A 24,295-nucleotide genomic window follows, 5' to 3' on the forward strand; every position below is an offset into this window, starting at 1 on the left:
TAATCTGTCCTCTTGGCACTTCTGCCAACCATGGTTCTTCCTGCTGGCTTCTTTGATATGAAACCAGAGCTAACCAAAACTATAATTGTAGAAAGATGCTTGTTCAAGCAGTGTTCAAACTTTGTGTAATTGATGAGGGAATCAGCGGTGCCACCAAATAAAGTATCAATTTGAAGAACTCTGCATGTCAATTACAAATTGCTACCACATGCACCATCATTGAGTGTAACCCGTTTTTGTGTCCTTCCAGATTTTGGGACACAGGATAAGGATTCCAGTACCTGTCATGCCCTCAGGATGTTCAAAGTGCTTTATCGTTAGTTACTTATGACTTTTGCAACATAGTCACTGTTGTAGTGTAAGACTTGCATTTGTCAATTTGTACACAGCAAGTTCAGAGTAATAGCAATCACATAAATAGCAAATTATTGATTTCTTCATGTTGGTTGAAAAATGTTGATCACGACATCTGGATAATGCCCGCGCTCTTCCTAGAATAATGCGGAAGGATCTTTTGACTTCCACGCAGAAAGACATAGGGGCCATGGTTTAATGCCTCATTCAAGAAACAGCACTTTTCACAATGCATTACACTGGTTATTGCAGTGTTTCTGCAAAAGCATTCTTCATACCACTTCATGGAAAGAAAGGATTATTGATGTAATTCCCACCTATGTGAGTCGGCTTATGTGGGGGGAAAAAGGAGTTGCATTTAAATAGAAGCACAGAACAAAAGCACTTTTACAGCCAGTCAAGTACTTTTGAAGTAAAAGCAAGATACTGTGGATGTTGGAAATCTGAAATAAAAACAGAAAATGCTGGAAAGACCCAACAGGTCTGCCATCATCTGTGGAGAGAGGAACAAGGTTAACATTTTGAGTCCATATGACTCTTCACAGCTTTTGAAGTATAATAATGTTGTAATGGAAGAAATTAACTAGCCATTAGCAAGCTCCCACAAACACTCAGGTAATCTGGTTTGTGATGCTGATTGAGGGCTAACCATTGGCCGTGACGCTGGAGAAAACTCCTGATCTCTTCTTTGAAATAGCGTCATGGTGTCTTTATCATAACCTGAGAGGATAGATAGTGTCTTGGTTTAACATCTGATTCATAGGGTGGCACCTCCAACAGAACAGCACTCCCTCAGTGCTGCACTGGAGTGTCAGCCTTAATGTTAGTGTTCAATTTCTGGAATGGGACATGAACACACAACCATCTGATAATAGTTATAGTGACAATGGCGGGGCGGCATGGTGGCACAGTGGTTAGCACTGTTGCCTCAGCGCCAGGGACATGTGCTCAATTCCTGGCTTGCGTCACTACCTCTGTGGAGTTTGCATGTTCCCCCAATGACTCCTCCGGGTGCTTCGGTTTCCTCCCACATTCTGAAAGCCGTGCTGGTTAGCTGCATTGATCCAAACAGGTGCCGGACTGTGGCGACTAGGGTAATTTCACAGTAACTTCATTGCAATATTAATGTAAAGCTTACTTGTGACTAATAAATAAACTTTTAAAATTGTACTAGTGCCATCTAATCACCTGTTTCATCATGTCTTTAAATTTGGCCACAGTTTTGAGATTTGCCATTTTTGAAAATTCAGCAGCTCACAAGGATTTATAAACTTTCAATTCGATTCCTTTGAAACAAATCCAATGATGCCATTGTGCTATGATTTTCATGTTTCATTGACACTTATTACAATAATAAGGCACTAGTAATGAGCCATGCATTCAACACAATGATTACTTGTGATAAAAACCTCAGGTCGTCTGGCAGTGGAGTAGAATACAATTCATTGAGTGATCAGCTTATAAAATTGCATTTGGTCTGGAGATGGTTTTATCAGATTGTTGAGCCCTCTATGAATCTGTTGAATATGCTTGATTATTGTTGCATAATATGCATGCCCTGATACGATGCTGATACAGGTTTTGGTTACTTTTAATTACTTTATACTTCCAGGAGCAGTTAGAAACTGAAAATAGTAGGTTAAGAGAACAGATAAAGGATTATCAACAAAAGCAGAAGGAACTTAAAAGAGATATTGAAGAAAGAGATCATGAACTCAGACAGCTGAGAAAAGAATTAAAGGAAGATACTGGCTTCTTTATACATGGTAAACAGCTCTACTGTACGCCAGACTTACAGGTAAGATGCAAAGATGAGACACTGTCATTGCCTCTCATAAAAATGTTTAGATCAGGTACCTGTTGACGAAGTAGCTCCTTTTAATCAGAAGAATGGATCTATTTGTTCATATTGGTACTTTAACTGGTTATAGGCAATGTTTACTTTAATTTGTTTTGGAGTACGTGACCCCCTTAAACTTTTTTGCACGGCTCCAAACTTGTAAATTAAAGGGGCTGTCTTGCACATGACTTAAGCCAGGACTTAACAAGTTCCATCAGAGATGTACAGCTCAAAGGAATATTGGTTGTGGGGCTATTTCCAATCATCACTTCAAGAACAGCCATCAGAAATATGGGCACCAGTGAATCATAGAATAGCAGAAATTTAAGGCATAGAATGAGTCCACTGGGTCTATGCCAGCCCAATGAGAGTTATTCACCCTAATCCCACTTTCCAGCTCTTAATCTGTACACTAAGAGGTTATGACACTTCGTGTCCAAGTGCTTTTTAAATGCATTGAGGGTCTTCTATCTATACCACCCTTTCAGGTAGTGAGCTCCAGACCTCTCCACCAGCCTTGAGATGAAAATGGTTCTCAACTCTCCTCTAATTCTTCGATCAATTACTTAAATAACTGCCTCCTCCCACCCCTGGTTATTGATCTCTGTGCTGAGGAAAATAGGTCCTTCCTATCCACTCTCTTTGGGCCTCTCAATTTTACACACCTTACACAAATCTTTCCTCAGCCGCTTGTTTTCGAAGCAAAACAATCTCAGCCTGACCAATCATTCCTCATAATTAAAATTTTCTATTGCTGGCAACATCCTTGTGCATTTTCTTTGCACTATCTCTAGTGCGATTTAGTAAAGTTGTAAAATGGATTTTTGCTGCATGCCAAAATTTAGCTCTTGCTTCATTGGGTAAGAAGCACCATGCTTCTTTAAACTGTTACTGGCAGATGTCTTTATTTCTGACATTTTCTGTTTTGATTTCTTAACAAAAGTGTGATCTACTGTACTTACATTCTGCTGTAAATACAAGAACTAACATGATCCGTTTTCCTGTTGTGTTGTTGATTTGTACAGATGAGGCCTAATGAAATTTTTGTGGTTTACTGTATTTTTTGATGTTTATTTTTCACTATTTCTGTTGCTTTTTGGTTACTGGATATTGCTGTCAGTGTATTAAATATTTTATGAATTGAAACTCAGAATATAAATGAGACAGTTTATTGCAAACAAAATGTGTCCTTGTAGTAATGTTGCTGCTTACCATGGATAATGGATGTTGCAGACCAGAGGTTTATTCACTTTTAGATCTTGAGAATCTACATGTTATTTATTTTTGTGTAGAACTATTGTCTTAATAGTATGTTACATTTACGAAGGTTAAACTTAGAAGTGGTTTCATATTGTCACCTAATTGAGTAGTATGCAGGCACCTCTTCTGTACGCATAAAATGTTTCACAACTATTGTGGATAACAAACATTGGGGCAAATCTTGCTGGCATGTTAACGACACACAGTTTGATGACACACTCAAATTAGCCAGTGAATTCAGGGGATGAGGCTGAAATTCTCCAGAATTTGCTGATCGATTTATACTAGTGCACACTTTGTTTCACGCAAACACCACCTTGTTAGCCTCACCCTTATTTTTAAGAATTTGCTTGATTTTTCACATTAATTGACACCTATGTTCATAGAAAGTTAGAACTGGTGAATGAGTGAAAATACATGATAATTGTTAATAAAAGCCAATCAAACTGTCTTGCTTATAGCCAATTAAAGTTGAAGATTGTAAGAAGTATCATTTTGAACTCTGACTTTTCATTTTTTTTACCATTCCTTCTTTGTTCTCTCATCTAATATGTCTTTCCATCTTTGTTTCCCTTTCTGTGTCTGATTTGTGTCTAATTCACCCTCCTTCATTGTTTCCCTGTTTCTGTTTCAATCCATAAATCTTTTTGGTTAAGGAGATACACTGTTGGTCTTCGTGTACCCTAAGGTCCCAGCCAGACTTATGTGCTTCCTACATATTAGAGCACAAAATAACTTTTACCTGAAGGGTGTTGGAGAAGGCCTAATTAACAATACATTGGCAGATACTCCACCTTAAAATTTGCCGCATTATCTTATTTTGACTATCTAGAAGGGAAAATAATTATTTTTCATTCTGCAAGAGTTGATTATGTCAAGAAATCCGTCAGGCAATCTTAATCTTTGAACCCAACTTTGATCATTTTTCTCAATTCAAAACTGAAATTTGCTGGAAACACACAGATCACTCAGCATCTACAGAGACAGGCAAATTAATGTTTGGATGTGGTCCATTCAGAACTGTTTGGGAGAAGGATCTGGACCTATACAGATAACTTACCAGTCTCTTCAAAGTGCTGTCTGGCTTTGTGTTGCCAACATTTTCAGTGTTCAATTCAAATTTCCAATAGCTTCAGTATTTTATGTTTTGTTTTAATTTAAATGGAAGCTTTTCACCTGGAATAGAACAATTGACAACATCAGGAAGTAGAAGCTGCAATCGGACACATGAATGATACACAATGGAAGTGACAACACGGCGTCTGCTTCACAGGAGTGGCAAATGACGTTATGTAACTAACCAAAAACTGGAAGTTTCCACACTCGATTCATTATAAAAAGAAATGTATCTCTCTCTCTTCATTTAACTGCGTCTACATTTCTTGTAATTTCTAAATCATCTTCCATTTATTTGTCTTTTGCTGTCTGTCACGGCACAGCATGGTGGCACAGTGGTTAGCACTGCTGCCTCACAGCGCCAGGGGCCCGGGTTCAATTCCGGCCTCGGGTGACAAAGTCTGTGCGTTCTCCTCTTGTCTGCGTGGGTTTCTTCCAGCTACTTCAGTTTTCTCCCACAGTCCAAAGATGTGCAGCTTAGGTGGATTGGCCATGCTAAATTCACCCTTGTGTCAGGGGACTAACAGAGTAAATATGTGAGGTAACAGGAATAGAGCCTGGGTGGGATTGTGGTCAGTACAGACTCGATGGGCTGAAAGGCCTCCTTCTGTACTGAAGGGATTCTATGATTCGACTCTTAGCTCTGTGTCATATGTTTGTTGCTGGCTGTTTCAGACTTTCATTTAATTCACTCTCTCCTTCCTTCCCTCCTGTACATCTTTTCTCATTGTCTGTAGATGCCATTCACACAATTTTGCCATTTTCCCTGTCCTCTACTTTGATTTTTACTCAAGCTCTATTTTGTTGTGTCTCTTGCTCTTTCTGTTTGTGTCTTACACTTTCCTGGTCCACAGAAATACATTCAGTGATAAGAGCCTCTGATAGCAGAAATTACTTTTTCTTCTTGAATATAAAGCCCTGACTCTCCATCCAAATATGGTTGTTCTTTTTGGTATCATAGGGCACTCTCGCAATATAAAAGCCATCTTGAATATAAGCCAGTTGATGAAGCAAAGTTAAACATAGTGTGAACCAACATAGAAGCATTTTAAAATGGGTAGTTAAATGTTTCCATCCTTACTGAAGGGCCATCTATCAGTCTCATTAGGTTCATTCTTTTTCTTAAAAAAAATCCCCTTGTAAAGTTGGGAAACGAGTTCCAAGGAGACAGGAAGAGATCAAATATCCACCAGAATCCTTTTCTTACTCCCATGGCTTTTGTGGACATTTAGTATTTTCCGACCAATCAAATCTCAGAAACCAAACCACAGGGAATGAGCGGAATGTATACATTTTTAAATTTAAAAAATAATTTAAATGTGGAACTTACAGAAATTAATTCTGAATAAATTAGCATGCAGTGGGTTTCATTTAAGTGGGCGTGAGGAGCTGAGCACTCCTCAGAAGTGTGCAACACAATACATGTCCCTACAAGCATGTACAGATATGACAGAAGCTGGGGTGCAAGACATCATGAGTTGGAGCTAGTGAAAAAAAGGGCTCAGAAGGATGGAGGTTGGCAGAATGCTCGTAAAGAGCTTAAGAAGAATTACGGTCAATGAAGGTGCAAAAAGGTTTGGGAGTCTATGGGGAGCACGATGAGTATGGACTCGGGAATGTTCACATTGGGTCTGGGAACACACAGCAGAGACTTGGATTCATTTTGTAAAAAACCAGGAAACACGCCTGGGAGATGGCTTTGTCAGGGATCACTTTGGCTGGGTCTTTGCTACTTGGGGAAACAGCTTTAAATTTTTTAAAAAATTTAAATGTAGAAGTTCCAAAAATTAATTCTGAATAAATTAGCACACAGAAAATAGTCTAGAGGCTGCACACACAGGCTGAGACCCAATGATCCAAATTGCAAAGTCCAACCAACTTAACTCTTTTAGAGGTTCTTTCTTAATTGCTGGTTTCTCCTGATTGAATTTTGTTGGTCTGGAGGTTTGTCAGAGTTAATCTTAACACTTTTGGCAGATAATTCGCACATTGAAACTCTAAATTGTTGGTATCAGTAAAATATAGCCTCTATAAATTAATAGAAATGTAGATTTGAATGTGCCCCTCAAGTTGTCTTGTACATTTAGATGAAAAGACCTGATCAATCACGTTAGATTAATACTTGTAGTGTGACACAATTTCAGCAGATGGTGCTCATTGATCATCTACATGCTCAGTCAGATGGAATCAGCAGCTCCAGACTTGCAGCATACATTGAATTCGCTGTTATTTTCACCGTATTTAACATATACTCTATTTGTAAGACTGTTCATATCCTAAATCGGAGCTTTGTTCTCTCAGTCATACAATGATTTACTGTCTTTTTTTTATTATTATGTGTACTGCAAAGCAAAATTTAGTCAATTAGGTTAAAACTGTTTGTATTTCAAGGTGAACTGGAAGATGGATGCATCATCATCAAAAAAGGATGTTCCTTTGACAGGAACTGATCATCATCCTCTGAACAAGTATGATTTTTTTTCCCTCCTTCAATGGAAAGTTGTTCTGTACAAATAATACATATCTCATCAATGATAAAGGATACTCCAACAGGAAAAGCAGAATTATTTTCTTTATATAATCTACTGGTGTGCCAAATATTTTAGTTATATTGATCAAATGTAACAGTATTGAGGAAACTTGGTTTCATGAACACTTATGTTCTCAGCATCAATGGCATTCTTTGCAGTTGCAAATTAATGTCTAATTTGCTGAATCTCACGCACATGACACCAATAATTGCTACCCATATCTTTCACCATTATTACCTACTTAGGTGTAAAGGGATCTGGCCAAATTAAATAGATTGGCCAAGAATGAAACATGGAAACTGTGGAAGAAGAAAGGCTCCAATTATAGAAATAGCTAAATGTACAAGCGCAGAATATAATTCAAGAGGCTAATGGAATGTTGGCCTTTATCTCAAGGGGTCTGGGAGACAAAGAGGTGGAAATTATGTTTGTTATATGAGGCCCTGATTAGATCACATGGCATCTCAGGAAGGAATCCTTGGTTTTGGATTCATCAGACTGATAATGAGGCTAAATTACAAAGACAAATTGTTTCGTCTATGCTTGTATTCCCTCCAGTGTATAAGGTGTGTAGAAAGGTGAACTAAATGAGGTGTTTAAGATAATTAAAGGAGCTGGTTGGGCAGATAGAGGGAAACTATTTTCTTTGGTTGGGGGACTTCAGAACAAGGGTATAACCTTAAATTAGAGTTTGGCCATTCAGGCTGATGTCAGGAAAATTTTTTTGCACAAAGGTTTAAGAAAAATCTGAGCAGACTCAATGGGCTGAATGGCATAATAGATCTTTGGGCTTTGGAGGTTTCAGAGGTAACAGTTTCTGAAAAGCTGTGGTTATGATTGGATAACTAAGAATGAAACCAAGCAAAACCAGGCTACTAGAGTTAGACAATGTGGGCAATATTGTAAGCAGTCACACCAAAATCTTCAGAAAAAAACATAGAAGGCATAGGTGTAATTAGCAGTTTTGATTAGAATTATTTCACTGCTGTGATTGGGAAAGAAACTTGATCGAAAGTATTCAAAACTGGAATTGCAGGAAGGACAGGCACAGGTTTGGGAATGATCATTGCATTCAAGGGCCTTTCCCATTGTGCCAGGCCTTCCTTCTTGATGTGAAAACAGAAGATGTTGGAAAGAGTCAGCAGATCAACCAGTACCTGAGGAGAGGAACAGAATTAATATTTTGGGTTGACTCTGATCCTTCTGGGTGCCATATTTGACTCAGTCTTCTTTACTCGTAACTTAATTGGTAAGGCATTTTCATAAGGGACTCCAGAACTGTACTTCGTATTTGCACTCCTTCCCATGCTGATAGATGATCACCCGCTTCTAATTATTTTCCTCAGTCAATCCATTCCATGGGGCCAGACCATCTCTTGGACTACATATTCCAGGAAGGCCTCTGCCTCCTGCTTCGCCCATTGTTAGTTAAACTCAGTGAGTTGAGAGAAAGCATCTTGGATGTGTATTTGCATTTTCAAATACGGTACAGTTGCAAGCATCCTGCAATTGAAACACTTTTAAGATTTTTAAAATATGTGTCCCACAAAATACAAGACAATGATAACATAATAATAGTTTGAGTTTTAAGTTGGGTTTGCCCTGCTGCAATATTGCCTATGAACCTGAAAAAAAGCTACAAGGTCAATTCAGTGCTTTGCTTGCAGACTCAGTCAAAGCGGAGTAAGTTGAGACATTTTTTTTCTAGTGTCCGTATTTTTCCTACACTCTGTAGGGAAATCTGGTTATTTCTGCCAGATATTCTGAAGCAGGAAAATGTATTTATCATATGTAACTAAGTCCTCTGAATGTGAGCCACCTTGTGTACTCTTTGTTCCACCATCTTTCATAGAATCCAGATGGCTTTTGTGCAGGGAATGTCCTATGATACTAAGTGGAGCAACCATATTTTCATGGAGCTACACAGCTGTTTGTGTGCCATTACTTGCAGCAATACCTTGCCGCTGTGATGCACTTACTGTTAACAAAATTTTTTAATTACAATTGCAGAGTCCCTGATGTGGGGCTGGGAGTTTGCAATGAATATTCAAGGAGGCTAAGCCCAAACTATACGGTTGGATTGACTCATCAACAAAAATATTTCAAAGCATCAATTCCGTGGCCTCAAATGTGGGTGCAGAAAATACACTTTGGACACATTTTAACAAGTCTTTCTGGTTCTGAAAGTTGATGGAATGGACAGACTAGTAAATTAATACCCTTGAGACCCTGATCAGTTTTTCAATTCCTGTGTGTGCCATTTTGCCAAAGAACTGTCTCCACGTACTGTTAGTTTGGATTGCTTCTTTGACAGCCAGCTTAAGTATCACATGAGTGGATTTTATAGTGCCTTCTTTGGTGAAGACAACATATCCATCCTGGTATTCCATATTATTTATTCTAAAAAATTAATTCCAATTGTACCTCATACTGCAGGTGCCAAATCACATAGCAAACATTTAGCTGCAATGATTGATATGAAAGTATTATGTTTATATATACAAATGTGGTCGATTCTTTCAATCTCATCCAATCGATGATGTGAAAAAAAATCTATTTATAATTAAAAGTAGCGGTGTACTAAATTTAGCTGCAGCTGAATGAAAACCCAAGTGTCCTACTTTTCTCATTTACTTAAAAAAAACAAAGCAAGCATGCTAATTAACTGAAATTTAGATCAACAACTCGAAAGGCTGCATTTCAATAAATTGAGTGCCACATTTATTCTTTCAAAGCAATTCTTGACTGTCATTTTAATCTGACATAGCTGTACCAGTAGCATTTCTAAGATGATAGATCAATAAAAAAAATCCTTTCAAGTCATGTAAGTTGTTTATGCAGTTTAAAATTAAAGTTTACTTATTAGTCACAAGTAGTCTTACATTAACATTGCAATGAAGTTATTGTGAAAGTCCCCTAGTAGCCACACTTTGGCGCCTGTTTGGGTACACTGAGGGAGAATTTAGCATGGCCAATGCACCTAATCCAGCACGTCTTTCAGACTGTGGGAGGAAACCAGAGCATCCAGAGGAAACCCATGCAGACAATGGGAGAATGTGCAAACTCCACACAGATAGTGACCCAAGCCAGGAATCAGACCCAGGTCTCTGGTGCTGTGAGGTAGCAGTGCTGACCACTGTGCCATTATCCAACAGATGAAAGATAACTGGATAATTTCCCATCAAATTACAACACCATGACTAAACGCGGTACAGTCTTAACCATACACATAAACATAGCGAACTAATTAGAAATAGAGAATATATGTGAACTGAAGAGCATAATGAACAATCTATGCAGTTGCAGAAGTAAGGTTTGATTCCAATGCAGGCTACCCTTATGCCAGTACAATTTGTAAAGAACTTCCTACATTTTTAGGTCTTGGGGATCATTTGCTTCTCCTTATCTGTAATTTGATTTCTTTCCCTGGCCTCTGTTTCCCCCAACTTCTTTGTTTTAAAGTCAAACCCAAGCATAAATGAATTGTTCATATCTGACTGCATTTATTTGGACTTATTTTAAAGCCTTTTTTTATTTCCATTACCTTTGTCCCATTCTGATCTTCAATTATGACCTTTCTCTGTTCCATGAAGATTTTCCATTAATTGTACCAGCTTTCACAAACTTCCATTCTTTCCATATCTGAGCGGTGTACTGAGATATGGCATTCTTTTTCAATATACAGTCATTCTCAGTGTTTTACCATCCCATCTAGAAGATTGTATTTTGCAGCAATATTTTTGACAAAATAAAACTAAATAAATGATATAATCTTAATCTAGTGTAGAAGGCACAACTTTGTCCTACAAAGCAGAAGGCTCCAATATTTGTGCTTAGTAGTTGATCTCACATGGAATAATAATAATGAAATCACAATTAGCCCTTGTATTCTTGGCTTGGTTGGGGAAAAAAATCAAATTAGAATCTTGCTCCTCATCACTATACAGTGACCCCCTGGAAGCTTGTACATATGGGTATAAGGTGCTTGGCTGTGATGCCCGCCACAGCTCAGGGGGTCCATTGACACATGGCCTTAGACTTGAAAAATAGTCTCTTGTGTGAGTTATTCACATCTTGGAAACTGTATCCCAACCAGAGGAGGGAAGAAAATTGAAAGAAAAAATGAATTGTTTCTTGTATGTTGTGTGCTATTGGAGCACATTTTACAGTTCACAAGCTCCTTTTATTCAGTTATTAACTGGTAGTAGTAATAAACCATCAATGAAAGCAGACCAGATATATTATAGATGGGTACAGGGGGTGCCAGCATAGCGAAGCCAGCTTGCATTTCTGCCAGAGTCTTCAGTGGAGTACCTCTGAATTCCTACTGGCATGATCCCAACCCCTGAAGGGGTGATTATCTTGCCATGCTGGTATGAGCTTGAAGTAGTAATTCAGCAGGATTTATAGTGCCAGTCTAGTGCTGGATCATTGTAAATGCCAAATTTAAATTGGACACAAACTTGGCAGAATAGACTGGTTATAAAACATTCGACTTCTGTGTTGAGGAATTAGTTCCAAATGTGATATTCTCCCATGAAACTAATACTTAGTTCCAAAATATTATAGGTTACCACTTCAATAAATGTCATTGCTCCTATATCTGAAGGTTTGATGCAAAGGGGTGCTGGTATTCATACCTGCACAAAGAAATAAAGCCATTTATTCAGAATGTGGTTCTTATCACCACCTGGTGGCCTGCCTCCCAACCAGATGATCACAGGTTCAGGAAATGTGAAAAATTGGCAGTTTTCTAGTTTGCTATAAGCGCACCTTCTGTCAGCTGATCGTGTAACAGCATTGATTATGGTCACGGCCAAGTCTGAGACCTAGACCGTCCCTCCTTTTAACTGAAGAAGGCTGTGTAATGGCAAGTGATTTATATAGGAAAATTAACATGAATCCGTTTTTCTGACATACCAATACTTTTATTACAGAGATTCGTTGGACTTTGCTTTTCAGGAGGTTTGTCAAGAATTTGAACAACTGTCTGCCTTAACAAAGAAACAAACGGAACTTCTGAATATATATAACTACAACAAAAAAGTAATAGGTGAGTACTGTGCACATTTTCTTTGCATTGTACTTCCGTCATTTAGGAAGGGAATCGAAAGGCATCTTTGTAAAACTGCAAAATACATACCTGGTTTATTTTCCACTAATTAGAATGTCATATCCTCCCTTGTAAATCTTCTTTATCTGAAACATATTTCACCATATTTGAAACACTTTAAAAAAGAAACTGATGGACAAACATTTAATTACAGAGGAAAAATCTGCAGCCTCTCTAAACAGCATTGAAAATGCAATGTAGAAGACTGCTCATTAATTATACCATGCTGTCCGATATTGCATATTTGTAATTCATGTCAGCCTTTAGAAGTGCATTACCAATTTAACTGTAATAATTAAATATCTTAAAACTCTCGGCATAAGTTTCCAATAAATTAACATTTATGAAATGGGCAAGGAATGAGAAGTTAAATCAAAATTTAATCTGTAGAAATCTTTCAGGTGACCCAAGTAGTATTAGAAATTTATCAATGGTTGCAGAATATGAGTTCTTTTCTCTTACTTTCTAATTTGATAATACTAAAAGTATAAGATCTTCCTTTATCAATGAAGTAATGATTACAGGTACTGCTGAAAATGAATGTTTAATATTAGACATGCCAGCATTAAAATGAATTGTAAGCTTTAGTTTAAATGTTATAGAAGTCCAATGACACTAAAGTGATGAGCACATAGTTACAAGATTTTTCCAATAAACAATGATTGACTTAACAAAACAGCTATACTGGTTTCACAACCCCACTGTTTGTTAATAAAGGTAAATTCCATCAATTAGTTACTTCTGTAGTGAGTTGGAAAGGGATGTAAACATTCCTTCACTTCAGGTAGCTTTAAAGAAACTTATGAAATAGAAATACAACGTTTGCCATATACTTGTTTCCTGCCTTCAGGCAGTTCCCAGTCACACATTGTTCCCTAGTTTGGAGGGAGGGGTGGGGAAGCAAATGATTAGTCTTTGAATTATACCAGTGTTATTCTCGAGCAGACATTGGAAGATGTACAAGCTCAATTTCGCTTGGTTCCCAATTTTCCCTCTCTGTGGACAAGCATTAGAGCACTGATTGTCACCTTGTAGCACAGAGAGTTGGGTTGGCAGCATTAAAATTTCAATTTTGTTTTTTTTTTAAATAAAATGATTACTTGCAATAAGTCTATCGTGGAAAAGGTTAAGAATAAAACAGATCAACTCTGTATTTCAAAATGTAGCAACAAGGTTAAAACTGTGTATGGCTATTCATTTTAACCTCCAGAAGATGAAATGTTTTCAAAGATGTTCGATTCGTTTGTCCCCTGTAGGTATATTCAGCTATCCCCTTTCTTCCCTTATGCCACACATCATCCTCATCCTTGAGAACTTTGCTACTATTGTCTTCGGTCTGGGAGGTCTATATTTCTCTTCTCTTTCCCTGTGATGAGGCCTTTGGCTTTTAATTAAGATCTCCTTATGTGACAGGATAGAAATCAGACACTTCAAATTTTCCAGTCGCTGTTATTTTAATACATGTGGGTAAGCCATTCATTAGAAAATAATGATGATTGAAATACCAGGACTTTAAAATTTGAGAGTTTCATGCATGGAAGTATATCCTAGCAATCTATGCTGCTGTGTTGGGCTTGCAGAAGAACGGTCAGTAATCAGCTGTCAAACTAAGATATTGACTGCTGTCCTTTCCAGCCACGGATGCTGGTGTTTGAACACCAGAGCAGTTTTAAAAATTGTATTGGCCAGAATTAAATGGCCTCCCAGGTATTGATGAAAACTAACATTTATTCTCACAGGTTAAAAAATATTGCTTTTTTTTGGAACAAGTTGTGTGCTACATTAAGCTTAGTTATTTCCCATCCTCCATTCTGTGTAATTTGCTTTATCTATCAGGATCTAGCTAAAGGAACGGAATGCAAATATTTAATTATTAGAGATGGACTTAATGGAATTGAGTAAATTCCCTATTTTTATTACCTATTTCTAAATGCCCTTGAGAAGATGGTGATGAACTGCCACCTTGAAACACTGCAAGTAGGCCCATGTGGTATGGGTACATCGAAAGTGCTGTTAGGGAAGGAGTTCCAGGATTTTGACCTGGCAACATGAAAGAAAGGCAATATAGTTCTGAGTCAGGATAATGTGTGGCTTGGAGGGAAACTTGCAGGAGTTGGTGTTCCTCTGCACCTGCTGCCCTTGTCCTTCTAATTGAAAGAGATCACGGGGTTTGGAAAGTGCTGTTGAGAATATAATATTCCTGGTAATGTGCTAATGCGGGGGTGGAGAGAGATACAAATTATAACATAAATAGCTTGAATATTTCCCTTCAAGTTGAATTCTAAGACGTTACTTTCTTTTGATTTTCTGTGGAATTTGTGATCCAATTATTGATTTTTTATTATTCTAGATATGCCTGTCTCAATGCCAATACAGTGTACAGATGAAGAACACGAACATGTAGAAGAACATTTTGTTGGAAAGGACAAAAGTATGTCCAAAAGGGTGATTGGAACACAAAGCTGCAGAATGCAGCAGGAAAAGCTCCCAGTTGTTGAGTCTCTGTCTGATCTAGATGTCAAATTCCCACCTTCAGACAACGACTATGATTTCCTAAACAGCACACCAGAAAAGCTAAGATCAAAAACTCATTTTGAAGTTCCTACATGTAAAGATGAAGAGGTGCTGTTGAAAGATGATCCCCAAAACTTGGAACAGAAAAACAAGGAAGAATGCAGTTTATTTGAAACATTTACTGTGGGACCAAATAACAATGCAGCACATCCTTTCTGTGATGAGCAAGGAAAATCTACAGACATTCATACCTCCATAGGTGCCACAGTTGATAAGACCACATTTAGAGGTCCTTCTGCTCTTAAACCTTCAAATCCTTTTCTAAATGTTGAATCTCATCAGATGGTTCGTCCAGCATCAACAGAGATAAGAGGACCACAACAGGTAAGTCAAACATCCCAAAGTCAGTGCTGCATATGATGTATTCCCATTGCATTCTTAGTTATTTAGTGACATGAGCCCAAATTTCTAATTGGATCTTGTTGTTGAAGTAGCATTGAGGCTCATATGCTCATAATTATCTAGGCATAAACAGTACAATTTCAGGTGAGGGGGAGATGTGTGGTTAAATGCCAGTATCCAAAAGTTGCTTTCTGAGTTGTCATCATTCTTGTCACCTTCATGAAACTGGCATTTTGCTAACTGCTTCACCAGGCATTGAATGTCAAAGTTGCTGACAAAAGCTTGTCACAGGAAGTTAAGTTTTGTCATTTGTTTCAGTCGCAAGTGCTTTAACCAGTATGATAATTACTGCCAATCAATCTTTCCGACACTTGAAAATTAATGGTTACACTTGTGGAGTTTCATTCCTTCAGGCATTTTGATGGAGGTTTTAAAAATGCTAAATTTTGTTTTCCATCTCTCATAATTTCACCTTTCTTTTACTCTCTCTGTATCTGGTTTCACACTGAAGGTACTTGTTTTAAATTTCCTTCCACTGTTTATTTCTCAATCCTTCAATCTGATTCGTTAAGAAGACATACTGTTGCTTGTCCTGTCCGCTCAGGTCCAAGACGCACTATTCCTGTAATTGCAACATTATCAGCTCGCACTTGCAACAACTTAGGTGGGCAGAAATGTTTTGAGCTGAAGGGTGCAGAAACAAGTATAACCAATAGCAGATGTCATTAGATGCTACAGCAAAATCTACCCCATTATGTTTCTCTTGGTGTCATTATTTTTGACCAGTCACTGAACGAAGAGTGTTGACTTTATTTGACTCCAGTTCCGCACTAATGTGAATAACTTAACCTTGAATGCTCCTCAGTTGTGTCAAACTCTTGAGTTGTATCTAACTGCTACAAGGAATTGCAGAGTTTAAGAAGTTGACCCACCACCTTTCAAGGCAGCCCACATTCCAAGGCTGAGTTCTATTTAAAAAAAACGCCGAATAATGAAATTTTGTTTCAAGAGTTTCTGATGTAATTCCTTGTTCAATCTTATTCTAACCAAGAAACTGTTCTTAAAATAGTTCCAAGTCCCTTTTTGATCTTTCTTGCCCAACCTTGCTGTCTTGGCAAAATACAAAAAGACTGCAATTGCATGAAAAAAAAATCTGTAGTAAACGAAAACATGCACCCTCTGCATGCCATGGGACTAACATTTACCCCATTACTACAATATATTATACTGGATACTTCATAGATGATCATAATCCTCTGCCTATTTAGAAAAGCTGAAAATGCCCAATTGTGTTGAGGATCTGCATGTACAGTGAAGCTGGATTTTACCTCTGGAACTTGTGTCCCAAGTCCAATCAAGACACATGGGAGGAAGATTTTCTATGTCTCTTGGCTGTAAGAGTCCTGTGGGAAATAAGTTTGGGAAATCTTTACCTAATTTCTTGCACATAACTGAATCCAGCTTGACACTAGTTGGTGGTGTTACCCTGATTAGCTTATGATAGGTGTGAAAAATGAAATTGGGGGAAAAGATCTGGTGAAGTAGAAACTGCGCCTCTTGAGTTTGGCAAAGGCACATGCTGTGGTAGGTTAAATGGATTGGCCATGCTAAATTGCCCCTTAGTTGGTGTCAGGGGGGACAATTAGGGTAAATATGTGCAATTGGGAGGGGTGGGGCTTGGGTGGGATAGTTGTCGGTGCAGGCTCGATGGGCTGAATGGCCCCGTTCTGCATCATAGGAAATCTATGATTTTTCTATTCTGCTACAGGGGACTTTATTTTATGTGTAACTTTGCTATATCTGAACTTGAAGTGCTTCATGTTGACACTGGTATCTAAAATAATGTTATTCCCTTCCCTCTCCCTCATATATGTCTGTCCTGGATATAGCAGGCTTATTTGATGAGCAAATGAGTGATTTATAATGGGTAAGTAGTTTGGATATTAACCATTTCCAACATTCCAACATGTAGTGTCCCAAATATCTGGTGGCCAATGAACTTTTGAGCAATTTAAATCATTACTTGTTTATTGTTCACATACCTTTCAATATTTTTAATCCATGTAAATTTCAGCAGTTTGGAGCAAAGTTTCATTGTCAATTACTTGGCGATCTTGGCCCAGATCTTCCGGTCTCCAGACTGTTGGAGACCAGACATACAACCCAAGATATGCAGTGGGACTCCACAGAAGTTCCAATGTGTTGACCTCTGTGGGAATTGCTCAGGAATTTTGAACTTAATTCCCTTGATCCCTGGGAGCCTACACAAATGTCTTTGACTGTCAGCTAGAGTTAAAGATTTTGGACAGTTCATGGCTCTTAGCTGGAAGTGTGAGACAGAAAAATCCTAGTCTAACTCTGGCTAACCACAGAACTGATTCCCCAGTTGCTCACTCTTGCACTGTCCTCCACCAAAAAACAAGCTCCCAGTGCATCATGATAGTGTTCCCGATCGTGCTATCTCCTGACCAGACCTGATGCCCCCTGACTTGACTATCCCTCCAAAAGAGCCACAACTACCTCCCCCAACCTACCTACCCACCTGCCACCTCACCCATCTACCTGCTGTACCATGCTCTCCATTAATTCAGTCATCTATTCACTCATTCATTTTAGTACTGTCGCATGTCTATCCTGATTCTACAGTGAAGTTCTCCGTAGGATGGTACACTTCATGTTTCTGAAGAAGCCAGGCTTGGAAGATCCAACTAGAAATGTGGAAGATTTGGGCCCTTGTATTTCAAATTAAGATTGCTGAGCTACCAAACAGCTTTGACCAAATGCAACAATGCATGTGCATTGTTTTCATGTCAGTTCTACTGATATTCGTCAAGTTCTATAATATCTATACCAAGCATCTTCAGAAGCTAAAGCAATTATCTGTTCCCTATAATTGAAGGCAAATCAGTTATACAGCAGTGACCAGCCAAGCAAATTTAGAATATGTTCTACACTTCTATCATCTTTCAGGAAGGAAAGCATGGGAAAAGTAATGATCATACTATACATTTTGCAATAACTGGATCATTACTCAACTATTATTCAGGTTGATGGTATTTGCAAAACAGCCACAATGGAACAATCTACACACAGTGGGGCAGTTTTTCCAAAAAAATTCTAAGTGTTGAATTCATGTGAAAACTGGAGTAAATCACGCTGTTTTTTTCAGTGACAACCTCAAAAAGAATCTCCCACACTCTGTGCATTGCAGAGTGCCTCAGCATGAATCACACAGGGGGCGGCACCTATTCCCACTCAGGAGGCTGGCAGCATAATGCTGAGTGGGCCATTGCGCATGCGCTGATCTATCAGCACCGATCTATCAGCCCCTCGATTGCTGGCCTGCCCTGCAACCCCTGCATCGCCGGCCATGCAAATCCCTCCCCGCTGCTCAATGGCCAGGCCAGCCCTGATCACTGGCCTCTCTCTCTCCCCTACCAATCCCAACCACAGAGTGGCAATGGGGCCTCACCCCCATTAGGCCCCACCCATATTAGGCCACATGTCCCTGGCATTGTCCCATGCCCTGTGGGCAGTGCCAAAGTGCCCCCTGGTCATTGGCACTTCTTCCCTTGGGCAGTGCCAGGAGGCCAAGCTGACACCACCAAGGTGGCAATGCCCGGGGGGACCCCTGGCACCTGACCCTCTGGAAATCCTTGATTGAGGAATCATAGAACCCTACAGTGCAGATAGAGGCCCTTCAGTCCATCGAGTCTGCACTGACCACAATCCCACCCAGGCCCTACCCCCATATCCCTACATATTTACCCACTAATCCCTCTAACCTATGCATTTCAGGACACTAAGGGGCAATTTAGCATGGCCAGTCAACCTAACCCGCACATCTTTGGACTGTGGGAAGAAACCGGAGCACCTAGAGGAAACCCACGGATTGCCCCCCATCACTCCAGTGGAGTCAGTCTGCCAGCTCCCTGAGCGTGGGAAGCTGCTGTAAATCCCACTGGAGTAAAACATTCCTGGCGGAGGGAGATGCTAGAAGGCCCAGAGATTTCAATCCTGGGCCCACTAATTGAATTTAAGTTTTCGCACTTTGCATTCATTAGGTAGCTCTGCGCTGATTTCTGATGCAGAACTGACAGTGCCAGAAATCCAGCGCTGGGAGAGTCATTCAGGCTAGGATGCCTAGTACAAATTGCTAAAGTCTGCTGGCCTGCTGCACAAATAAATAAGCGCAGCGGGACAGGAGAATCGCCCCCACTATTTTTGACTGCTGTGTAGATTTATATCTTCGATAATCCATTCCTGACTGCTAGTATTTTTGCTCTTCCCCTCTCTTGACTAACTTCTGCTTTTGGTAGGCACCTCTGATACATGATGGATATTGAATGATGGAAATTGAGTTATCCATTTCCTGTGTTGTTTGTTTACAGGATGAATTGCACTCTCCACATATCATCAATTGACTAAGTATTGATTATGGAGTTTTTAACTTATGTTCTTGGGTCACTGGAGTTTTGGAGAATGTGGAAATAAGAAACCATATATAGCACTCTCCATCTCTTAGTGGCATGGCATAGCTTTTTTGTGTACTAAAATTAAATAGTTTGTCTGGAACCATTCAGGCTCGGCTTGCAATTAATCACCACTGAAAACATTATGTAGTTTGTAATCACGAGCAATGCTATAACATCGGGTTACATCCCCTTTTTAATCATGAGCTGAATTTGTACATTAGCTCCAGTTAATATAATTGGGAATTATCTTTTTAAGGAACAGCAGCCACTTCCCTGTCAGAGTACAAGAAAGTAGAATTGAGAAGCCTCCTCACTTAATTCACTCCCTCATTTTTAATTTGTTTCGGGACTCATTCTGACCATTTTCCTTTCTAAGAATCTGTGTTCTCTCTATGCAGAATTGGGCATCAAATTAATTTCTTTGTGATATTTTAAACTCGGTCACCATGTGCAGCACCAGATAAATTGAAGTTTTAGGCATGAAAATATTATCCTTCAAATTAACTTTATCTTTACTTTTTCTTCATTCACACGAAACACTTCTCTGCATCCACAGGTATTGAGTTGTTTCAGTATTTTAACAACTAAGAACATACTTCACTCTTTTCAGTTGAGTACAAATTCATATTCCTTGGCCTCTGTTTGTAACAGATATTCCAGAATTTAGAATTATCTTTATTCTTGAAAAATTCTCCACTGCATTTCTATTGTTTTCTATTTATGCTGACTACAATAGGGGTGTTGTGTATAGTGTAACTCGCACTTCTTGGACCTGTCGCTCATGCATCAGTTTGCATACTGCAGCATTTGATGTGGTTTTGCAGCACTAATCTATGATTGTTTTCAAGATTTGATCCATTATTTAACATATATCAAGATTTTATTCATTTATTAGATGCAATTCAGTTTGTTATTTATTTCTATTACTTTCCATTTCTCATTATTAAATACGTTTGTCCTTGGATCATTGCCATTTTCTTCCTATTGGCAAGATACAGAGTGATTTTGGAAGAAGGTTTCACATTAACAGTGTATTTTATGTCTGATCACCTCAGGCATGTAAAAAATCAGAAAGTGGTGCAAAATATGGAGGAACATTAACTAATAAAATGGAATGAATGTGTAATTTATTGTTCTTTCACATCATGTTTGATCTTGACCATCTTACCCACTTAGCTACTCAATATGTTTGTCCACCACCAAGGCCTCACAATCGTCCCTCCAAGTCATGTGGTGATGTTCTTTAGAGTCACCAATCTGACTCTGTCCCCTCTTGTCTTGCTGACCGCACTGAGGCAGCTAAGCACTCTTTCTTCTTGATCTTTATCATCATTTACCATGCACTAACCCATCCTAAATTAGACTTCTTTACTTCCCATGGCCACAGTGCGGAAAACCACATTCCTGGCACCAATTCCAGTCATACGTTGTTCAAGCATTTGGTCTAATTTTATAAAAATAGAAGAAGTACAACAAGGGCATGTTATGCCTTGTTTCACTCGAGGTTGGATTTCCCAAAGGAAATCCGTCCAACAGTGAATTAACAAAATCTCCATTCCTTAAAGTTGTACATATAAATAACAATTATAGTATAACCACAACACTGTCATTAATAGGGAAGCCTATTTGGAAAACTTCTCCAGGTGGGCAAAGATTTGGAGAGCTCGGGAAGGTTTTACAAACTTAATTCTCCTCATTTTTATCCACTATTCTATCACCCTAACTTAAAAGTATACATGTCTGTTACCTCCCACCCTAGTAAGAAGTCTGACAACACCAGGTTTAAGTCCAACCGATTTATTTGATAGTAAACTCACAAACTTTCGAGGTTTGCCCTTCGTCAGGTGAATTGAGAGTTCTGGCCTCAGACAGAGCATATAACAGCACAGACAGTTTACACATTACTGATTAGAATGCGAGTCTTTACAACTAACCTGCTATTTAAGTCTTAAAGATGCCGACAATGTGAATGGAAAGAGCATTATGCATAGGTTAAAGAGATGTGTATTGTCTTCAGACAGTACAGTAAGTGAGGTTTTTGCAAACCCAGGCAAGTCATGGGGGTTACAGATAGTGCTACATGAACCCAAGATCCCGGTTGAGACCGTCCTCATGTGTGCAGAACTTGACTGTCAGTCTCTGCTCAGCGACTGTGCACTGTCGTGTGTTGTGAAGGCTCACAACACATTAAAAACAGGCCTCAAAAACCCTGGCCACTGTTCCAAGACCTAACAATCCTTCTCCCCAGAAGTTTGAGGTGTTCAAGTCCCACCACCTGATACCATTGTTTCTATAGATCTGGCCTAGCTTCCAATTAGAGCTGACCCATACCTACTGCCTCTCCTTAATACTTCTAATGTCTTCCTGCATATCTGAAAGACCTTCTCTACTATCTCTCTAAATCCTCAACTTCAAAAAAATCAGATAGAAATAAGTAAAAACTGCCGAAGTGATCACAGCCTCTAACTTATCATTTTTATGAAAGCATGGGCATAATCACCATTTTCCTGCAACTCCTACTCGAAATGTAGCCTTCTGCAGTGTCTGTAGATAGCACACTACTCCAACTACCAAAACTCTCAAGAAAATGAATTAAATGGAGTGAAAACAAGCTAGAAAGAGACCAAACATTCCAACTTCCTAGAGATTCAAACATCTTCTCATTCGACTTTTCCAAACATTTCCTATATACGTGTTTCAAATATTGCTTTCAAATTTCAGTGCCACACTTGTAGAAAATAATGATTTGGCATCTGATTATCTCAACCCTCTGACTGACCAAAACAAAAGAAACAACTACTATTGACAACAAGGTTTGATCTTTATTTCCCTGTTTCCCAGTGTTAGCTGGGCACTATTGGGAAGAAAGTAGCAGCTAAAAAAGAGTTGCCAACTTACTGCTGAAGGTCTTTGCAGTCTTCGGATGGACCTCAATGCTGGCAGCTAACACTCCCATCTGAAACCGGTGTGTGCATAGTTATTGTATCTTCATTTTGGCCAGAAGAACAAGGAGAGACATTCAACAGGATTTTCCTATAGGTGGGGTTTCTGTCCCGCTGAGGACGACTGCCATGCAGTGGGTTCCCTGGCAGCAGGATGGGTGAAACACACAAAAAAAACATAGACCTCAGCTGGAGCGGAGGAGAAAGATCCCAGCAGATATAAAATACAAGTTATAAGAAGAGACATCTGTGGGATTATGTGCATACATCATTAAAGTTGGCAGGACAGGGTCTGACAGCAGTTAATAAGCCGCACTGTATTCTGGGCTTTATTAATAGGGACACAGAGTACAAGAACAAGGAGGTTATGTTGAATTTGTATCAGTCATTAGTTTGGCTCAGCCAGAATACTGCATCCAGTTCTGGAGCCATACTTTACGAAAGATGTGAAGGCTTTTGAGAGGTTGCAGAAAAGATTCACAAGAATGGTTCTCGGATTGAGGAACTTCAGTTATGAAGATAGATTGGAGAAATTAGGACATTTTTCCTTGGCAAAAAGAAAGTTGATAGGAGATTTGATAGATGCATTCAAAATCATGATGGGTCTGGACAGATTAGATGAGGACAAACTGTTCCAACTTATGAAAAGATCGAGTACAAGAGGGAACAGAATGAAAATAACTAATAAAAGAAGTTTTTTTTTACCAACATGCGGTTAGGTTTGGAATGTACTATCTGAGAGTGCGATGGAGGCAGGCGCAATTGAAGCATTCATCCAGGAATTAGACTGTTAACTGAAAAGAAAGAATATGCAGGGTTATGGGAAGAAGGTGGAGGAAAGGCACAGGATGGGTTGTTCATTTGGAGAGCCAGTGCAGACATGATGGACCAAATGGCTTCTTCTGTTCCATAACAATTTGTGATTCTGTGAAAATGAAGAGTTTGACTCCACTGTTAGGACTACACTACTACTCACTACATTTTAGCAGAAGAATAATTGATTTTGCATTGCATCATCTTTGCAAAACAGTATATTCGTCAAGAAAATCAACAAGGAAATGGTACTTGGAAAACTAATAGAGCTAAAAGCTGCCACGTCCCCTGGACCTGAGGACTTGCATCCAAAAGTCTTCAAAGAAGTGGCTGCAGAAATAAACTAATGCATTGACCTAAATCTTCCTAAATCCCCTAGATTCTGAAAGGTCTGAGCGTTTGATAATGTACAATATCAAAGGCTACTACACAAAATAAAAGTGCATAGTGTAGGGGGAAACATAGCAGCATGGATAGAGGATTGGTAAGCTAACAGGAAGCAAAGTCTTTTTCTGATTGGCAGGATATGACCATTGGAATACCACAGGGATTAATGTTGGGGCTTCAACTATTTACAATTACATAAATGACATGGATGAAGGGACTAAATGTATTTGCTGATGAACAAAGATAGTTAGCAACATAAGTTGGCAAGAGCACATAAGAGCCTACAGAGGGATATGTAAATGGCATGGTGGCCCAGTGGTTAGCACTGCTGCCTCACAGCGCCAGGGACCCTGGTTTGATCCCTGACTTGGGTCACTGTCTATGTGGAGTCTGCGCATTCTCCCCATGTCTGTGTGGGTTTCCTTCAGGTGCTCCAGTTTCCCCCCACAGGCTGAAAGATTTGCTGGTTAGGTGCATTGGCCATGCTAAATTCCCCCTCTGTGTATCCGAACAGGTGCCGGGTTGTGGCGACTAGGGGATTTTCATAG

The 24,295-nt window shown here is 39.1% G+C and overlaps 1 protein-coding gene across 3 annotated transcripts in view; it reads left to right on the plus strand.

The window, feature by feature from the left end:
• tank (TRAF family member-associated NFKB activator) overlaps nucleotides 1-24,295 on the plus strand; it is a 79,273-nt gene that overhangs the window by 39,532 nt on the left and 15,446 nt on the right. For 2 of the 3 annotated variants that reach the window (XM_080199155.1, XM_080199156.1), the window contains exons 6-10: nucleotides 1,967-2,152; nucleotides 6,962-7,038; nucleotides 9,112-9,231; nucleotides 12,039-12,154; nucleotides 14,565-15,112. In XM_080199155.1, coding sequence (XP_080055281.1) covers nucleotides 1,967-2,152; nucleotides 6,962-7,038; nucleotides 9,112-9,231; nucleotides 12,039-12,154; nucleotides 14,565-15,112 — 1,047 coding nt within the window. The remainder of the gene's footprint in view (nucleotides 1-1,966; nucleotides 2,153-6,961; nucleotides 7,039-9,111; nucleotides 9,232-12,038; nucleotides 12,155-14,564; nucleotides 15,113-24,295) is intronic. The other variant, XM_080199158.1, reaches the window with a different exon arrangement.

This window comes from Carcharhinus amblyrhynchos, chromosome 11 (assembly GCF_965287045.1).
Source record: "Carcharhinus amblyrhynchos chromosome 11, sCarAmb.v2.hapA, whole genome shotgun sequence".
Taxonomy (NCBI): domain Eukaryota; kingdom Metazoa; phylum Chordata; class Chondrichthyes; order Carcharhiniformes; family Carcharhinidae; genus Carcharhinus; species Carcharhinus amblyrhynchos.